The 19,518-nt window shown below is 38.2% G+C and overlaps 2 protein-coding genes across 3 annotated transcripts in view; one reads left to right on the top strand and one right to left on the bottom strand.

Moving 5' to 3' along the window:
• The window catches only part of kmt2bb (lysine (K)-specific methyltransferase 2Bb), a 31,851-nt gene extending 25,659 nt beyond the window's left edge, over window positions 1-6,192 (top strand). For both annotated transcript variants that reach the window (XM_044207641.1, XM_044207640.1), the window contains exons 35-36: window positions 5,062-5,191; window positions 5,317-6,192. In XM_044207641.1, the coding sequence (XP_044063576.1) occupies window positions 5,062-5,191; window positions 5,317-5,592 (406 nt within the window). In that variant the 3' untranslated portion in view covers window positions 5,593-6,192. The remainder of the gene's footprint in view (window positions 1-5,061; window positions 5,192-5,316) is intronic.
• Window positions 6,193-8,679: 2,487 nt separating this feature from the next.
• igflr1 (IGF-like family receptor 1) lies at window positions 8,680-12,707 on the bottom strand. The gene is made up of 8 exons (XM_044207708.1): window positions 12,328-12,707; window positions 12,055-12,247; window positions 11,666-11,681; window positions 11,532-11,576; window positions 10,003-10,075; window positions 9,834-9,914; window positions 9,534-9,638; window positions 8,680-9,104 (listed from the first exon to the last, which is right to left on the bottom strand). The coding sequence occupies exons 1-8, from the start codon at window positions 12,410-12,412 to the stop codon at window positions 8,785-8,787; spliced, it is 918 nt and encodes a 305-aa protein (XP_044063643.1). The 5' UTR covers window positions 12,413-12,707; the 3' UTR covers window positions 8,680-8,784.
• Window positions 12,708-19,518: the final 6,811 nt, after the last annotated feature.

Below are 19,518 nucleotides of genomic sequence, written 5' to 3'. Positions count from 1 at the left end.
TCTGCTCTGCGCTGTCTCCCGAGAGGCTTAGCCTTTGTGCTAGTTTTACGACTTCAAAATAGGCCTCATCCCGTTTCTCATCATTAAGAAAAGGTAGCTGTTTGCAGCACGGGTCCAGTACTGCAGTTAAAATGTACAGGCTGCTTGTCATCACAACTCGGTCTTTGAGTTTCCATCGACTATCTATTTCCTGCACAAGCTTAAGTTTCAACTTCTTCTTTGTTGGACTATCGTTATCTGTGATGGCAAGATGACATTTTTTTAGATTCTCAAGCATTGGGAAGGCCGCTGACAGGGATGTGTTAGCCTCCTCCGACAACAGCTAGGTCAGTGTAACAAAGGGCTTAAGAACGTCTGTGATGTCTTCAGCCATATTCCACTGCTCTGTTGTCGTGTCCAAAGCTGTCTGACACATTTATATCTCGCTTACCGCTTTTAGGTGATTGGTCATATTGGTCGTTGAGCTATGGTAAGTTAGCTTTAGGCCGCATAGCTTGCACTCCACAGTCTTGTCGTCTTTTTTTGTAAAATGCAGCCAAAAGATTTAGATTTCTTGGACATTTTTTCGACTAAAGCCCAAAACAAGTAGCGTTCTAACTGAATGAATACAGGAAAACTACCTATATTCCTTACTGAGCGCGAAGCAGCAGTGCAGCCAGCCACAGGTGCGGTTCCCAAGGGTTCATGTGGTGCGCTAAACTGTGGCGCCATTATAAAATAGCCTAAATTAAAGCATTTAAAGTTTGGTATAAAACATAGGCTAATTATATTTAGAATACAGTAATATATAACTGCTAATAAAGGAATAAATATCAAGGAGTAAATCAATGAACATTTCTTTATTGGTAAAAAAAAAAAAAATTTGCAACTGGTCGACCAATGAGAATGTCAGTCGACCAAAACGGCATCGACCGATTAGTCGACTAAACGACTAAAGTTGACAGCCCTAGTGTTTATTCATGTAAATGACATCTTAGCGTAAAAAGAAGAACTTTACGAGTTCGGAGATTTAGGTCCTGCTTTCAGAGATCGATAAAGGTAAGTTTATCCTTTATAACAGCGTCAGCAGTGGAATATAGGGTTGGATCGGCATGTCTGTCTGCGGGGCTCTAACAAGTTACACATTTGTAGAAGCACTGCGTTGGTAATCTAAACCGTGACAACAACCATTCATCTGTCTCTGCCAATAAATCAGCACGCTGTCTAAAGACACACTCCCTTCCAAGGGCCCAGGCATCCAAAAGATTACACTTCCAATTGAACTTATTATATACAGAGACAAATTAACCTTCAATTACAGGGCTCAACATTAAGGATTGCCCAGGGTAAGTAAAATGCCATCGGGCAAGTGGTCAAAAAGAATTAAACACATTGAGCTGATGATGGAAGTAGATATCTCTGTTGAGAGTTGCACATACCACTCGGGCACTCGTGAGTAGGGATGAGTACTGAAACCCGGTATTAAAGCAATATTTTAATCTGCTCTGTCAGCAGTCTCTCATGCATAAGTACAGCGAGCTATCTTGGCTAATAGTGAAAAACAAGCTAAAACGAAGCTGTCTGTATGTAGTCTGTTTCACTTAGTTTGCCACGAATCTTAAAATTTGCCAAATTCTTGTAAACTTAGCTGAGAAAAACCAGCCCCTCCTCTCTCTACCAGCGGTAACTTACCTGCACTGAATCACAACAGCAGTAGAGGGAGGAGGACAGAGGATAGGAGGAAGGACTGATACTGACTGAAGTTTAAAAAGAATGAAGAACACAGACATCACTCAGTATTTTGATGTCAGGAATATGATTTATTTTGACATTTTAGATTTGCTTCCACTGCAGTGAGATATTATTGAGTTTATATAGTGACTTTACTGTAGTAAACTTTACTGTTGCTGCTCTAAAAAAAACATTTGGTTATATTTAAAATATTAAATTCTAATCCTGTTCTCAATTATTCTTTTTTTTTTTTTTAAAAACCTGAATTAGTGCATTATTTAAGTCGCTTTGCAGTTTGAGATGTTCATATTGATATTGTAGTGTTATACAATAGCATCAATAGCCAATTTAAATGAATGATATATATGAATAAATTTTGAATTTTATTATAATTCAAATTGCAGAGTCAAACAGGATAGTGTCAACATAATTGTTGACATAAGTGAAATTTATATAGGATTTTCAAATCACGAAGTAGTTTACAAAAGAACATAAATATAGATCTGAGTTACACATACAATGTTTAGGGTCAAGTAAAGGTAGCAAAATTCATTCTAAATACACAAATTTTATTTTTTTTTATAACCAAGTAACACAAATACAAGAATGTTTGTCACTATTGTATTCTGAGTAAATGTATAGAGGAAACCCATGCTGAAAATCATACAGGACAAGCCATCAATTGTGTCTGAACCCACAGAGAACCAAAAACATTGTAAAAATGGTCAGAGAAGAGTTTTAATCTGAATCAGCATCAAATAACGTATGAGAATAGTCATGCTGATGAGGACCATGATTTTTGGAGACAACCTAAAGCCTTTCTGGGAATATTAGGGCTTTGTACAAGGATGACTTGTAAAAATCTGGGGTCAGAGTAATAATGACTGAGTTATATCCATTAAATGTATTATTTAGCTGTAGTGCCATCTATAGGGGAGGTTATCCCCTATAGATGGCACTACAGCATTCAATTCAGTTCAATTCAGTTTTATTTATATAGCGCCAATTCATAACAGAAGTTATCTCATTGCACTTTTCCTATAGAGCAGGTCTAGACTGTACTCTATAATATTTACAGAGAACCAACAAATCCCACCATGAGCAAGCCCTTGGCGACAGTGGCAAGGAAAAACATCCTTTAAGAGGCAGAAACCTCGAACAGAACCAGACTCAGTGGTGGGCGGCTATCTGCCACTGCCGTGTTAGGTTTTGAGAGAGAGAGGGGGAGAAGCACAATGCAAATTCCACCTAGAATTTTAAAATATCAATAATATAATGGTAGTGGTAATATTAATATTAATAAAGTAATAATGATAGGAATGATAGTCATAGGAATAATAATGACAATAATAGTAACAAAGCCAATAACAAAAACTGTAGTAGCAGTTGTCGAGCAGGAACACAGGGGCAGCAGGTGGCTCACAACCACAAATCTAGTCTCTGCAGCTCCGGAGGTAGAAATACCTGCTGAAAGCAATAGAAGGAGAGACGAGAGACACAAGAAAGCACAAAACTACGGGAGAGAGAAGATGTTGAGTTAGTAACATGCAGTAATGGGATAAAAATGCATACAAATGCGAAGGGAGAGGAGGAGAGAGGAAAGAGATGCATCATGGGAAGTCTCCCGGCAGTCCAGGCCTATAGCAGCATAACTAAGGGATGGTTCAGGGCTCACCCAAGCCAGCCCTAACTATAAGCTTTATCAAAGAGGAAAGTCTTAAGCCTACTCTTAAATTTTGACATGGTGTCTGCCTCCCAAACCCAAACTGGGACCTGATTCAACAGGAAAGGAGCTTGATAACTGAAGGCTCTGGCTCCCATTCTACTTTTGGAGACTCTAAGAACCACAAGTAACCCTGCATTCTGGGAGCGCAGTGTTCTAGTCGGGTAATAAGGTATTATGAGATCTGTAAGATACCATGGTGCCTGACCATTATGAGCTTTGTGGGTGAGGAGAAGGATTTTAAATTCTATTCTGGATTTTACAGGAAGCCAGTGCAGAGAAGCTAATATTGGAGAAATATGATCTCTTTTCCTAGTTCTTGTCAGCACACATTCTGGATCAACTGAAGAGTTATAAGGGGCTTATTCGGGCAGCCTGATAATAAAGAATTGCAATAATCCAGCCTAGAAGTAAATGCATGGACTAGTTTTTCAGCATCATTTTTAGACAGGATGTGCCTGATTTTTGCAATGTTACATAGGTGAAAGAAGGCAGCCCTTGAAGTTTGTTTCATGTGGGAGTTAAAGGATAAATCCTGATCAAAGATAACTCCGAGGTTCCTTACGGTGCTGCTGGAGGCCAGGGCAATGCCATCTAGAACAACTATATCTTTAGATAATGTGTCTTGGAGGTGTTTGGGTCCAAGTACAATAACTTCAGTTTTGTCAGCATTTAACATCAGAAAATTGCAAGTCATCCAGGTTTTTATGTCCTTAAGGCATGCTTGAAGTTTAGCTAACTGGTTAGTTTCATCTGGCTTGATCGATAGATATAATTGGGTATCATCCGCATAACAATGAAAGTTTATGGAGTGTTTCCTAATAATATTGCCTAAAGGAAGCATATATAAGGTGAATAGAATCAGTCCAATCACAGAACCTTGTGGAACTCCGTAACTAACTTTGGCGTGCACGGAGGACTCACCGTTAACATGTACAAACAGATCGATCTGATAGATACGATTTAACCAGCTTAGTGCGGCTCCTTTAATGCCAATTACATGTTCCAGTTCTGTAATAGGATGTGATGGTCAATGGTGTTGAACGCAGCACTAAGATCTAACAGGACAAGTGCAGAGACAAGTCCATTGTCTGATGCAATTAAAAAGTAATTTGTAATTTTCACCAGTGCTGTCTCTGTGCTATGATGCACTCTAAATCCTGACTGAAAATCCTCAAAAACTATTATTTACAAAGTCACACAACTGATTAGCGAATGCTTTCTCAAGAATCTTAGAGAGAAAGGGAAGGTTAGATATAGATCTATAGTTGGCTAAAACCCTGGATCAAGAGTGGGCTTTTTAAGAAGCGGTTTAATTACAGCTACTTTAAATGACTGTGGTACATAGCCTGTTAATAAAGACAGATTGATCATATCCAGTAAAGAAATGCTAACTAATGGTAAAATGTCTTTAAGCAGCCTAGTTGGAATGGGGTCTAAGAGACAGGTTGATGGCTTAGATGAAATAATCGTCGAAGTTAGCTGAAGGTCGATAGGAGCAAAGCAGTCAAAATAAATATCAGGTTTTACAGTTGTTTCTAAGGTTCCTGTGTTTGAAGATAAATCACATTCCCAGCAAATTAACTTGTCTGACCTAACCAGTGCTGACTTTGGTGCATCTGTTGCAGGTCTGCTATCCATGGGCGTGGTCTTTTCTGCAAGAGGAACATTGAAGCAGGGGAGATGGTTATTGAATATGCAGGCATCGTCATTCGCTCAGTGCTCACTGACAAAAGGGAGAAGTACTACGACGGCAAGGTTGGTCGGGTTCTATTTCTTTGATCACTTTCATTTTAATGTAGGTCAGTTATCTACAATAATTGAGGGTTAAAGTTGAGAAAGGTTAGAGGATGTATCAGTAGGTTTTATTTTTACCTTTGCAGGGCATTGGCTGTTACATGTTCCGCATTGATGACTTTGATGTGGTGGATGCAACCATGCATGGCAATGCAGCAAGATTCATCAACCACTCTTGTGAACCTAACTGCTACTCGCGAGTGATAAACGTGGAAGGCCGGAAGCATATTGTCATCTTTGCTCTTCGGAAGATCTACAGGGGGGAGGAGCTCACCTATGACTACAAGTTCCCCATTGAAGACGCCAGCAACAAACTCAACTGTAACTGTGGGGCCCGGCGATGTCGGCGTTTCCTCAACTGAGACATCCCTCTAATGAAAAGGGGAGAGTCCTGTTTACTAGTAAGCCTTAAATTAAGGTGGCACTGGATTGGGCTTGGGGAGGCAGTGGATAGTTGGCACAGTAGGGGAATTAGCCACTATGAGACCGGTCAGGAATATTTGGCTATTGAGAAGTGATATGTGGACATTTTTATAGATTGGAGTAGAAGAAGAGGAGAAGGGGAATCTGCACAGAAAATGCATTCACTTTTGAAAAGTTTCTTGCCTGATATGTGTTCACAAGGTAATTCTTCTTGTGAAGACTGTACAGCTGGCACAGCAACGTCACCACAGCAGATAATATCGTGGAGGAAGTGGTTTTGGTCATTTAAACCGGTTATTTAAAATGTAGGGGATTCCCGGATCAGTATGGATGACACCAACAGAATTTCTTTGATACACGTCAAGCCTTATCTGTTTGAATCATTGCTGAAAACCTATAGCTAGGCTTTGAGAGATTCCTTATGTTTTATTCATGGGGGGAGGGGTGTCTTGTCTATAGTACACTTGTAATCATGATTGCTCCATCCTTCAGTGATGGGAACATTATAGCCCCATCCATGCAGTGGTGAAGTCAGTTCTTGAGCCATACATTCACCCAAACCTTTATTTGTGTGTTTTATCTTACATTTAACACTTTTCACATTGTTAATATTTGTTCTTTTTAGACTTATTTTTTCATGAATAACAAAACAACCATGGTGCTAAGCTTTGAAAGGTCTTTTAATTCTTTAGTTGGACTAAGATGTCCTGCAAATCAGGAATTGTTTAGCTGTTTATTCACCCTGCTGAGACCATTTATCTTAAATGTATGCACTCAAGCAGTACTCTTATCGTCATTGAAATATAGTGTCTGCTAAGTTTCACACTTTACATCTGCTGTGTTTCACCTATTCTCTTCCTGTGGTGAGTTTAAAATACATTATTGCCATGTAAGGGTTTTAGTCAGTAACATAGTGTCATATTTATAAAGACAGAAACGTGTCTTTAAGACGAGTTATTTTCTTGATGTACAGTGTATGTAGCAAACACTACCCAAGCCAAAAGTGAGTTGTGGTGAATATCAGTTTTTTAAATATATATTTTATTACTCTCATGGCAGATGCTCATTACCTATTGCAATAAGACTTTGCTGCCCTACAGTTGCACATAAATAACCATCAAACATACAAATTATCTTCATCTTTGTGAAACCTGCTACAGTTTATCTCAATCAGGGAGAGCACTGGTATAAGGCATCGCCACTGAGTGTGTGTATTCAGCTTCTGCATCTTGTTGAGAACACAGACTTTAGATGTCTGTTGCAGAAAACATTTAATCTAAAATGGAGCTGAGAGAATGCACTCAGCACCTTAAAATAATGTTTAATGTCGTTCTTAGTCGATGTTCAGTGCTGTCATTGATGAGGCTAATCTAATTCACACACTGTTCAAATTGGTAGTTATATTTATTCATGTTTTGACGTATATTTTTAATGGTAAAAGGTTGTGCTTTGTATAAACGGTGGCGGTCTAGTGTATTAGGAGATCTCCCCCATATGTATCTTCTTTTTTTTTTTGTTTTGTTTACAAATGATGTCCTTTATTTCACTAATTTACTTGAAATTTCTTTTTGGGCAGTTGTGTCATGCATTTAAGCCTTTATGACAGAAACTGTTCTAAAGCAGGTATTTTTAAAGAATCCTTTTTATTTTGTTTTTTGTTATGGTAGATTACTGACGGTCTTAGAATAAGCCACAGGAGTAAAGTGAGCACTGTTTGCCTCCCCAAGCCCGCGATCATCTTTTTTATTTTTTTCCTCCACCCTTTTCTCTTCAACCTTATTGGAGCAAATTTCCATCATGTTTTGCCTTGATCTTAACCCCCTTTCCTTCTTGCATGTCCAATCACTGGGATGGAGCCCAGATTAACTTGTCAATCACCTAGCTGACAACAAGAGCAGAGTCACTCCCAACTCCTTGCAAGGATTCTACCTCAGCTGTTTACACAGATGTTTGGGAATACTGATGCAAAATGAGAGGATGATAATTTAAGAGATAGCTTGGTTTTAATGTCCTGCAGAGCTGGTGTGAGCGTGTGTGAGCGTGTGTGAGCGTGTGTGAGCGTGTGTGAGCGTGTGTGCGTGCGTCTGTTTTTGTCATTTTGTGTGTGTGTGTGTGTGTTTGCAATGAAGGATGCAAAGCACTAGTCAAAACCTTAAGTTATCATGACCATCTCTCCCAGAATCTGTTAAGAAAGCTGTATGTTATATATATATATATATATATATATATATATATATATATATATATATATATATATATATATATATATATATATATATATATATATATATATATATATATATATATATATATATATATATATATATATATATGGGTTATTTTAAAGTAAGTGTAAAAGACATAAAAATTAGAAAATATGTGATCTTTAAATTTACATCTTTGTTACCATGTACAAATAAACCTTGAGTTTGTAAATATTTGTATACATATTTCTAAACCTGTTTAATTTTTCTATGCACTTTTTTATTTATAATGTTATTTGCTTAATAAAGATGTTAAGATGTTTGAACAAATTCCATTTTTTATTATACAAGGTATAAAATAAACCAATAATGTGAAGCAATATTTGTTAACTGGAACGTTCGAGTACTGAGGTAAAGAGGTTCTTTTAAAAACAAAATTAACTTTGGTTGAATAATTATGAATTAGATGCATTCCATTATGTTCATTAATAATGTAAAATGAGTAAATATTATGTAAAAAAGATTAAAATATAGAAGCAGTCTGGAATTTTTAGTTGCACAAAAAAAGTGAGAAAATATCAGCTCAATATGTGCACAAAGGCAGGCACAAAAAAGGTTTGTGCTGGCAGCTACTGGTGTCTTATCATACATCTTGGTGTAAACCTCTTGATGCAGCCCAGAGAAGCGCTCCAAGCTTGAAACGAGTTGCAATGTAGAGTAGCTGCCAGTTTAATCCTTTTTTGTGTCACGGTAAGTAATTTAGAATTGCACATTTCCAAAATGTTGGGGCTACTCACAAGAGACAAATTACGAAAAGAATGGTAGCAGAGACTGATATATCCAGACTTTTATTCAATTAGAATCTTCCAGGAATTATCATAGAAAGACAAACCTTGCAGTGAAAGGCTTTTGGCAGTTAAAGGAGTGCTACACGCCTCTGTCATTCAGTTTGGCGAGAACTGCGATGGCATCATTGCGCTCCATATGTCTGAGCATCTTAGCCAGGTGCCCTACTGTCCAGTCAGGGTGCCTGCTGGTGACCCCCTCCAACACAGCTTTCAGAGGGCTCTTACTGTCCTTCAAAGAGTAGGTGTAAGTAATCCAGGTGGAGGGGAAGGAGCAATGAGATGCCAGATGCTTGGTGTTCTTCACTCCATGGTTTGGTGGATCCAACAAAATCACCAGCTCTTCCAAAACATCCAGGTTGTCCAGCACCGTCTGTAAAGGTGCTGACAGGATGTTAGGACCTACAGAAGAAAGATGTGGAAAAAGAAAAAAAATACATTCTTTTGGCTTTTTTTCTCAGTCATGATTTAATTTGTATTGTTAGAGCTCAGCACAATAATGCAATGAATGAAAAATGCAATAATGTGTGCACGTAATACACTGAACAGCAGCTAGTCAACATTTGCTGCTGTTCAGTGTCTGGGCCCTACTCAGTTCGTTGTTACTGTTCTGGTATGTAACAAATGAGGCACATGTTACAGACTGAAAGCAGATCTAGAAAAACAACTCCACTGACTTTTCGGGCATGAACAAGGAGGTATAAAACCATTACTGATACCTCTGGATCTTAACAACGTTCACAACATAATAGAAAAAAGCTGTAATCAGACTGACTCAAAAGATTACCGATACATGGTGCATTTAGAGATAACAGTGTCATCTCTACTCACTCAGAATGCCCTCCAGATCATTGTTACCAGTTGCAGCAGAAAGGGGAGAGAACCCTGCCTTGACGTATGATGATCTTCTGTTATGAAGCAGCACTCTGTGCTGAACTGTGTTAAACCCAAACATGAGAGAGACACAGTTCTAATCAATGTCAGAGCCACCCCAAATTACATTCTAGGATAATAACATGTTTGCACTATAAAAAAGAAAGCTTTTATGCAGTTTCCCAGTCTATGAGCAATCCACAGAAGACTATTGTCACTTTTATGCTCATTTATCTGTGTTTACTAGAATATGCAAACCTCTTTTTCGCTTCATGTAGATCACACAAGCAGATAAGACAACAACAATAGTGGAAAGTAAGACAGCCAATGGAAATGCCCCTGCAAGAATAAAAAAAAAGGTCAAGGTTAAATTTAGACTGTGAAGAAATGCTTTCTTGTTCCATAATCAAGTATATGTTTAACTTACAAACTAAGTCAGAGCCTGGAATTGGTATAGTTGTTGTATTTGGTGTTAAGTCGGATCCTTGGTTTGTCTGAAACTGAAATTAAAACAGAGTGAACTGTCATGTTAAACCAAAACCATTTTCCTGGTTCTGTCAGGGGCAATAGCTTGTCACCCCAGTTCTGGACAATTTAATTCAAAAATATATATATGAAAAGTTGTGGAGCGAACCTCCGATGTCTGAGTGCAAGTGAATGCAGCAAGATATGACGCTCCCTTTAGACTCCTAGGTTCTACCATAGACTGTATATGTACCCCTCTCCCAACAGGAGCTACCTGTTAGCGACTTCGTGTGCATGCACTGAGGGAGATGTGGGGTAGACAGATGGTCAAAAACAGATTTTATCCCCATAAAATAAGAAACAAACAAACACCCTTTCCATAGTGGTGCGAGGAGCCACGAGAGGACGCAGGGTTGGTGTTGTGTGTAGGGTTGCCAACTTCCACTAGCAGAAATACAGAACGGCCTCAGATTGATAGTGGCTCGGTTGTTTTGCTGAAACATGTTTTGCTTAATGAAAGTGACTCTGATTGTGTGAGGGGCAGATTAAACCCGACTAAACCCAAATGTTCACCCAAATGGTGCTTATGAGTCTCCAGATCTCCTGCAGCTACCAACATCTCTGAAGCTGCTCATTCTACAGACAAACATGTCCAATTTTCAGATCAGTCATGCAAGTGCAACATACAAAAGCACCCAGTTTAAAAAGCACTAAAATCACTAGCTCCAAGCCCCAAACAAAAAGTCACATTCGTTAGCAATGCAGTGACAGTTCATTCAAAGCTTAGTAGGCTACCTGAGAGTTTGCACTTTCACCACATTTTCAAATTTAAGTTCAGAAAAAAGGAGCATTACTGGATAAACACTCAGATATCTTGGATCGTTGGCAACACTAAATGTGATAGGCCTACTCTCACTTGTGTCACGCCATGATGTAATACTTTCCTGTGTTCAGCAGTGCTTATAATAATAATACAATTATATATAAAATACAAACAGCTGTCACAACAACCTACTGTAGCGGAAAATGTTATTGCTGTCATATTTTTGTAACAGTCGCCTATTTTTTTTAAAGAACATTGAATTTTTTTGTAGAACAACTGTGAGCACATGAGAATACTAAAGGCTGCTGATGAATTAAAATTGGAATTAATAATTTCAGAAAGTGCTTAAAATTTGCCTATTTTAATTCTATATTTTTTACTTTTATAAAACTGCCTATAATTACTCAAATATTTCTATATAATGAATTAATATAATATATATTATATATATATATATATATATATATATATATATATATATATATATATATATATATATATATATAAAAATATATACTCAATGACTCGGAACATGAAATACGGGGAATTTTACAAGTGGGTTCATTTCCTTTACTGAAGTAAGCCATGACGTAATACTTTCCTGTGCTTATCAGTATAAGCACACAAGTAATTGGACTATTATAGATGAGGACCGTTATATGGATTACCGTAGATGCCGTGCTGAAAACAGACACCCCCTGAGATGTTGTTTCCTGAGGAGAAAGAGAAAATGAGATCATGTAAGCCAGTTCAAAACACCATTAAAATAATGCTACAAAATGCTTAGGGCCAGCCTACTCACCGTGGTCGTCCCGCTTCTAGAGGAAATCAGGAGAGAGAAAAAAACTACTGTAAAGGCTTTTTCTTCGTTCTTTATCCGACAAAAAAGCCTATCCTCTTCTTTTTTATTGCCCGCACCGTGTTATGCGAGGTAAACATGTCATGTTTTGGTGTGATTTTTTTGTGATAGGCTACTTCTAATATGACTTTGCCGTATGGTACCAGAGGCGATGGAGTGCCAAGGAAATGTTTCATCCTCCAACTTTGACTGCGCGGGACACAGAGGGCGAGGCAATTAAATGTTCCCCGGATCGCGAGCCGGATCATGGTGAACAAAAGGACCACTTTTTGGCTGACAAATCGACGGCAGCTGTTTTGCATTTATCCCGGGTAATGAACATGCTTTCTTACCTTGGTTCTTGGCACTGGGTCTCAGTAGTTGAATTGCAGGCGCTCACAATGTCAAACCCGGGCGGGCATGAGGCACACGGTTGGCAATATGCCCTGCTGCCATCATTAAAAGTATTGGGTTTGCATTTTGTGGTGGAGGTCTCGTGTAGCCCTCCGTCATCATCATAGCCACAGTTAGGGGTAATTTCACGTCCTGTTGTTGAAAACAACAATATAATAGGCTATAATATAACATAGCATAATAATATTAATAATATAATAATAATGACCTACCTGGCTTTAGAGGACAGGGTACACATGTTAAACTATTCTGATCCCAGCGGGTTTTCAGATCTTTGCATTTGAGGGAGTATCCCATCGTCACTAAACTGAGCTCTAAAGTTAATACGGTAGTTGGCTACCTATAATCTCGACATAGCGCCTCCCATTTAGACAACACACCCAAACACGTCTACAAATTTAGGTGCATGAGTTTGACGTGTAACAATCCATGTAAGTTTTTTCAGACCATTATAACGTAGATTTTTTTGCTATTAATCGTATTTGTTGTGGCTTATAGACCTACATCTAACATCAGAAATAAATATGCTGGATGTCCCAAAACTTTCTCCAGCTAAATGAAAACAAATCATCATCTTGGCTCCCTGTCTACAAATGTAAAAAAAAAAAACACACAGAAATCTGGGTGTAACATTTGACAGTGATAAACAAGTTAGGCTACAAAAGTCAGTCAATCAATTTTTATCAATTGATGAGCATCTCAAAAATCAGGTCTTCTGATCTGGAGAAGATCTGGAGAAGCTGCTCGGCTTTTAACAAATAGAAGACATGATAGTATCAGCCCTGTTTGAGCCTCTCTTCACTGGTTACCAGTGAGCGTTAGAAATGATTTTAAGATTTTACTGATTAGCCTATCTTTAAAAGGTCCACTGTGTAACATTCAGGGGCAGCTAATGGCAGAAATGGAGTGTAATATTTGTATGTATGTTATATAAGTATGTTTTTGCAACAATTTGAATACCATTTGCATCACCCTTGCATGGTTCCAAGTGTGTAGGAGAAACTACGGTGGCTGTGAAACGCTCGAAAAATGCGAACGGCCCTCTTTAGAGCCAGTGTTTGGTTTGTCTATTCTGGTCTCCTGTAGAAATATGGTGGTGCAACATGGCGACCTTCATGAGAGGGGACCCACTTCCTGTGAAGATAAAAATGGTCACAAAAACGCAACGATTCTTATTTTCAGGTGATTATACACTAAAGAAAACATACTTATAAATATTATATTCCATTTCTGCCAATAGATCCTCCTAAACGTTACACACTGGACCTTTAATGTCAAAATTTTCCTCTTCCCTTTCTGAGACTCACAATGACAGCATCCTAAGTGTGTCTCTGTCTCTCTGTTAAATTTCATGTGGTTAGTGTGGAGCACAAATTAGAGAAGCAGGGGATGAAAGCCAGCCAAAAAAAAGTGCAGCATCATCTGTTTTTAGACAGTGACATAGTTATGTATGTACGCACACTGTCTACCACCAAAGTTGGGAAATAAATGCACTCCCTCTGTATGCTTGCAATGCAGTTCCATTCATATTATCACTAAATCTATTGCATGTAAAATAATATTTCTTTTTTTCCTACATAGATTTAGACTCTGCTGGCCACTCTAAAAATGAAGGTGCATCTGAAGGAAATTATGAATAAGATCATTCATAAATGGAATTTCTGAATCAGTATGCAGATCAACTAAGAGGATATGAACTTGCAAAACAGTGGACTGTTCTGTGACGTTAACACAAGACAGTGGGTGTGAATGGTGATGTCTGTGCTGACCTATTAGTGTTTGGTATGGTAGTTATAGCAGTAGTTTATGCATAACAAAAGTACATAAAATAAAAGTACATAAAGTAAAAGTATATAAAATAGAATATAACAGGCTCCACTGAAATATATTAATGGTTTTGAAAACATTTTTGTTTCCCAACCATAAGTGATAAGTGAAAATAAATAAATAGCAAGAATAGCTTATTATTATTAACTGTATTTTCTGAAAGTTTAAAAGCAAAATTACTTAAATTTTTAGCTCAATCTGTGTTGTATAAATTAGGAGTCACTAATGACTGAGGTATATAGGAATGTTTGGTAACACTTTAGATTACAGCTCGCAATGTACACCATAACTCCAGTGTAATTACGCTGTACGTTGTGGGTTGTAATCTAAAGCCTTACCAAAAAAAGAATCATCTGATATCTGGGCAGAAGACCCCAAAATATCCTAATATCCTCCAAAAACACTGGATCGTACAATTCCCATAATGCAACTCACTAGGGTCTTTCATTGTACCCCTGCATTCTAAATGCCCACTTTTTTCTACTCCACACTAATGTGCTAAACTAAGATGGTAAACATGGTATAGACATTATACTTGCTTGTCAACGGCATGTTAGCATTGTCATTGTGAGCATGTTAGCATGCTGACGTTAGTATTTAGCACAAAGTACAGCCTCACAGTGAATGACTTGTAGTCTTGTTTAAACTTCGGAAATCTCCCTGAAGAGCCACAGAAGAAAACTGTTTTTACTGGCTGAGTAGCGCTCCTCATGATGACTTTTAATCTGTAAAATTGGGAGTGGCCCTGTAAGGGTTAGGTAGACATTGGCAGACTTCCTACTCACTTATTCAGTGAAACTTGAGCTTTCTGTGGAGTATTTCCAAACATTCATTTTTATTATGTATAAATGTAGGCCTACTCCCACATGCTTACAGTATTTACAGTTTTTAAAGTTGTAATGAATATCATAGCCTTGTTCAGGTGCCTTTTTGTTTGACATGTTAAGTGTTAAATCAGGGTTGATTACAGTATATATTGTCCAGGTCAGTAGGTCTAGACAACCTTAGCATCCTGTCCTGTGTAGATATTCTAGATGAGAAGAGAAGCTGAGTCTACTCTGCAGGATATGTGGAAGTACTGCTGAGGCTGCAGGATGATGGCGGTTAGCTCCAGCTGGAGAGGATATTTATTTGCCTAAGCTTTCTCCCATTGTGTTGGCTGCTCCAATTTAACTTAAAGTATGCAGGCTAAAAACACTGCTTTAAAAGGAAGCATTTAGTGTATTTTGTCTGGCATGGAATAATGGAATGCATTGGCAGGTTAGTGGGAAGTGGTGGTTAGTTAATCTCAGATTTAAGAAGATTCAGAAGTTCTGCATTTTTTCCTAGCAACAGTTTTCCTTCTAGAAAAGTGACTCATTGTTTGCAGTCAAAATATCCTTTACTGGGTGAAACGTTTTTTTTTAAATGTCCCCACAACTGTCTTGCTTATTACCATTGTGTACTCTTTCAGGTTATTTGTAGCAAAGTGTTTAAAGTACTTTTAACAAGCTTGAGCTATGTGCTTCTCCAGCCAGATGTAAATAATCCTGTGTGACCTTCTCCTATGTCTTCAGGTCTAAAATAAATGGAAGAACCTTGGAACCCAAATGATCATTCCCATGCGCTGCTGCTAGTGTTTATTGCCTTTGCATTTCTGTAATGTATTGTGGTGCAAGAAGAGACTATAACTTTGAGACCACAGCGTAGGAGCCATGGGGCCTCCAGGGATGGGACAAGGGGATGGTGAACGTCCATGCCCTGTCAACCAAAATCTATCATGGTTGTCCATTCCACACCTTTGGGAGAAGAAATTCAGTGAGAGTTACTTAATAAATGTAAGGCAGTGATTCGGATTTCCAATAATTTTTATTTTATTTTGCTGAATATTTATATTTTATATTTATATTTATATATATTGATAATACATTGTACAACATTGTTCGCTTTGCCAAGAATGTCTGTGCAGCGTGCCAAGCAACTGAGGCCTGTGGAATGGAATCTAAAATAGAAGTAATAAAATAGAAAAGGACTTCTTATCCAAGTTGGCTTACGTCATGGTTCCTCGTTAAGCCAATAGAAACCATGCGTTGTTTTGTACAAAGTCTGGAATAATTATAGACTACATGAAGAAAAGTGAGGAAAAAGAAATCAGGTGTTAGTGAACTTTAAAATGCACTCAGATTCAGAACCGCAAAGCTGTGTGCGGGAGAAGAAAGTAACATTCATTTTGCCCTTTTTCCAGAGAGACAGACTCGCCTTTTCCTCTTCTAGACATCATGTCAGGGACTTTTCCTAAGCTTGTAACAGCCAAGCGAAGTCATAAAAGTACAATAGATATTCCCTATGTGCTTGCCTCCACCTTCCACTCTTGGGCTCACAGAGACAGAGCAAGACTTCTTGCATCGCTATAACGTGGGCTGTACCAGCCCCCTTCGTGTCAGATTAGTAGCTTAATGTTTGTTTACCTTGTTGAGCCTGTTGTCCTTGTTTTTAGCTGTATTTATGTCTACTTCTGTGTTAGTACATTGAGAGCAACGAAAAACGAGTCAAATTCCTTGTATGTGTACACATACCTGGCCAATAAAGCTGATTCTGATTTACTTTTGTTACTTTAAATTCACAGGACAATAGTTCACAAGCAATCTGAGCACTATAATTTGCCAACTATAATGCTCATTTACTGCCTATTGACATATATTTGGAAAGACATTTAAATTTTTTGAGAGAGGTAGGATAGGTAACGTTGGAGAAACTAGCAAGAGACAGTTAGATTTTGAAAGTATCCAACCAAAAACCCCCTCCCTTCAGGCCTCCCTCCAAACCCACTCCCCCAAAACACATTTTCATGCACAATGATTGCACGGGCAGAGTGTGCGCAGGTAGACAGACAGGTAGGTAGGTAGACAGGCAGGTAGGCCAGTCAATCATTCCATTTGGGCTGAATTAAATGATTGGATGGGCTTATTACAGGCCTGTGACAGCCACAGATACCAGCTGCTTTTGCTTTTGGAATACATTACCTACCCTAGCTTTAAGGTAACAGTGATCATGGCAAATGACATCTAAATGCTTAAAGGCTGAAAGCAAAAAACTCACAAAAAAGCACAAGGATTTATGACAAACAGGAAATTAAATGTCTTTCACTCAGTTGGCAGGAACCCCCTTATCCTGTTTTTTTACAAAATGTTCTGAACAATCTCTGGATCAGGATGACCCTGAGCAGCAAAGCACAACAATATTGGACAAAACATATTAACAAAAGGAGTAGTTTACATTAAAAGTATACTGTTTAATGTGTGGCTAGATATATTTCAAAAGGGAGATGTAGGATTTGGTTTGACGGCAGTTTACCATTATAGGAAGAGTGTGTTTGGTTGCTATACGTGTGTGAAAAGATAAGGAAGAAGTGTTTGATTTTGGTAAAATTGTTTTTGGAAGGAGAATTTACTGTATAAATAACATTTGGTTTGTAGTTTGAAAAAGGATATTTATGCAGCTGGAAACTTGAAGCTGTTTCCTAAATGTTGTCACTTTGAGATAAATAGAGAAAGAAGGCAACATATTTCCAGGAAAGGGCTTACTGAGAAGAAGAAAAAAAATCATTCCCTAAGCATCCTCCCTTGTTGTTATTCCAGCTGTTCACCAACAAATGTTATTCAGGTAGCAGATTTCATCAAACAAGATGACTAAGGTTTCAGGAGAATTTGCTGAGTAAAATGTGGAGTTCCTTAATATTTAATTTCGAAATCTTACTTTGTCAGACAGGAAGCCATAACCTTTATCAGAAACTTGGCAAATACAAGGGTTCCTTCCTTATTTGCATAAAAACCTAAACTGTAAGCGGCCCATCTTCCCACAGTCCAAACAAAACATAATTTCTCCACAGTTTGTAGTAGGGGACGATGGGAGGATACATGCCCTCTTCTACTGACAAGGACATTATGTTCACTTGCAGGGCTTTTAGGTTTTATGTTTCCTTTAATAATTTTTAAAAACTGACAAATCTACCCAAACGTTTGTAATGCCTGTAGCAGCCTTATCCCTGTAGAACTCTAATTATCTCACAATGATGGCACTGTTGGTTTGTCAAATGTGTTTTTGTTTTCTTTTTTAATAGGCTTTTTTTTAATGCTGTTGTTTCTTGTCTGTTGTTTTTTTTAATGTTTTGTCCAATATTGTGGGAATATAGGAAAAATATTAGAGAAAACAAATTAAACATGTCAGTGAATGTTGTCAGTGTCAGTGAATGTTTTGCGGATACGTTTAGGATTACAAGTACCTGGGAGTAAACTTGGACAATAAACTGGACTGGACCAAGAACACTCAAGCTGTTTACAGGAAGGGCCAGAGCCGCCTCTATTTTCTGAGGAGGCTGAGGTCCTTCAACATCTGCCGGACAATGCTGAGGATGTTTTATGAGTCTGTGGTGGCCAGTGCTATCCTGTATGCTGTCGCATGCTGGGGCAGCAGGTTGAAGGTAGCGGACGCTAACAGACTCAACAAACTGATCCGTAAGGCCAGTGACATTCTGGGGGTGAAGCTGGACTCTCTGTCGGTGGTGTCAGGGAGGAGGATGCTGGCCAAACTACATGCCATCTTGGACAGTGTCTCCCACCCACTCGATGACGTGCTGGTCAAGCGTAGGAGCACCTTCAGCGGAAGACTCATCCCACCAAAATGCACCACAGAGCGCCACAGGAAGTCATTCCTGCCTGTGGCCATCAAACTCTTTAACGCCTCCCTCTAAGTGTCAGTCTGTATGACCCTAGGTCACTAAACTGGACATTGATCATTACATCTCTGCAATACTTGACATAATTGTGCAATATTCTGTGTATTACTCCCGTGCAATGTTTAGTTTTCCTATTTTAGTTTTTCCTATTTATTGATATTGATATTATATACCTCCATTACTGCTGTGCAATATCTTAATTATCTCAATAAGCTACACTTAACTCAACAGTACATGCACCACTACTATTATTACATTGTATTATTATACTGTATTATCATTATCAACCGGTAAACCCACTTGGTACTTCACACTTATTTTATCTTATACCCACCTGGTACTTAATTTATTTTCTGACCTGTTTTTATAGTGTATTGTATTATATTTTTTGCTAGTACTTCTATTCCTGTGTGCACTGACGTAAAGGCGAGCTGCTGTAACAAAGAGTTTCCCTTCGGGGATCAATAAAGTATTTCTGATTCTGATTCTGAGATCAACAATTTTTTTTGGTACATACGTTCATTAAAAACGTTTCCTTGTTATGTTAGATAAACATAATATGGGGGGCACTCCATTTTTTCCAAAACCAAAGGCATCACTAATGTTATTTTTAACACCTGTGTTTTTCGTACTATGGCAAGTCAAAATGTCTGCTGTGAAAAGGGCCTATTGTATTCACCCCCCTTAGCAGCGATCATGAGAGCTCATCCGTGATTGAGTGGTTGGCTGTTTCAAGTGTGGAGATTCAAAAACATATTGACATCATGTTGCAAATGATGTGTACTTCAATTTTAAAATAGTGATGCAGTTAACATGTTTGACAGAATCGACATTAACAGACACTTCCATCTCATCATTTTAT

The sequence above is a fragment of the Siniperca chuatsi genome, linkage group LG9, assembly GCF_020085105.1.
Source record: "Siniperca chuatsi isolate FFG_IHB_CAS linkage group LG9, ASM2008510v1, whole genome shotgun sequence".
Classification (NCBI taxonomy): Eukaryota; Metazoa; Chordata; class Actinopteri; order Centrarchiformes; family Sinipercidae; genus Siniperca; species Siniperca chuatsi.
This window is presented reverse-complemented; position numbering and strand designations above follow the sequence as displayed.

What these genes read in the sequence shown, in the direction of transcription:
- igflr1 (XM_044207708.1), bottom strand. Translation starts at nt 12,412, where the DNA reads ATGGGATACTCCCTCAAATGCAAAGATCTGAAAACCCGCTGGGATCAG. An exon ending in ACCCTGTCCTCTAAAGCCAG is followed by an intron (nt 12,248 to 12,327) that starts GTAGGTCATTAT and finishes TTTCAACAACAG; the next exon opens with GACGTGAAATTACCCCTAAC. An exon ending in TGATCTGGAGGGCATTCTGA is followed by an intron (nt 9,105 to 9,533) that starts GTGAGTAGAGAT and finishes TTTCTTCTGTAG; the next exon opens with GTCCTAACATCCTGTCAGCA.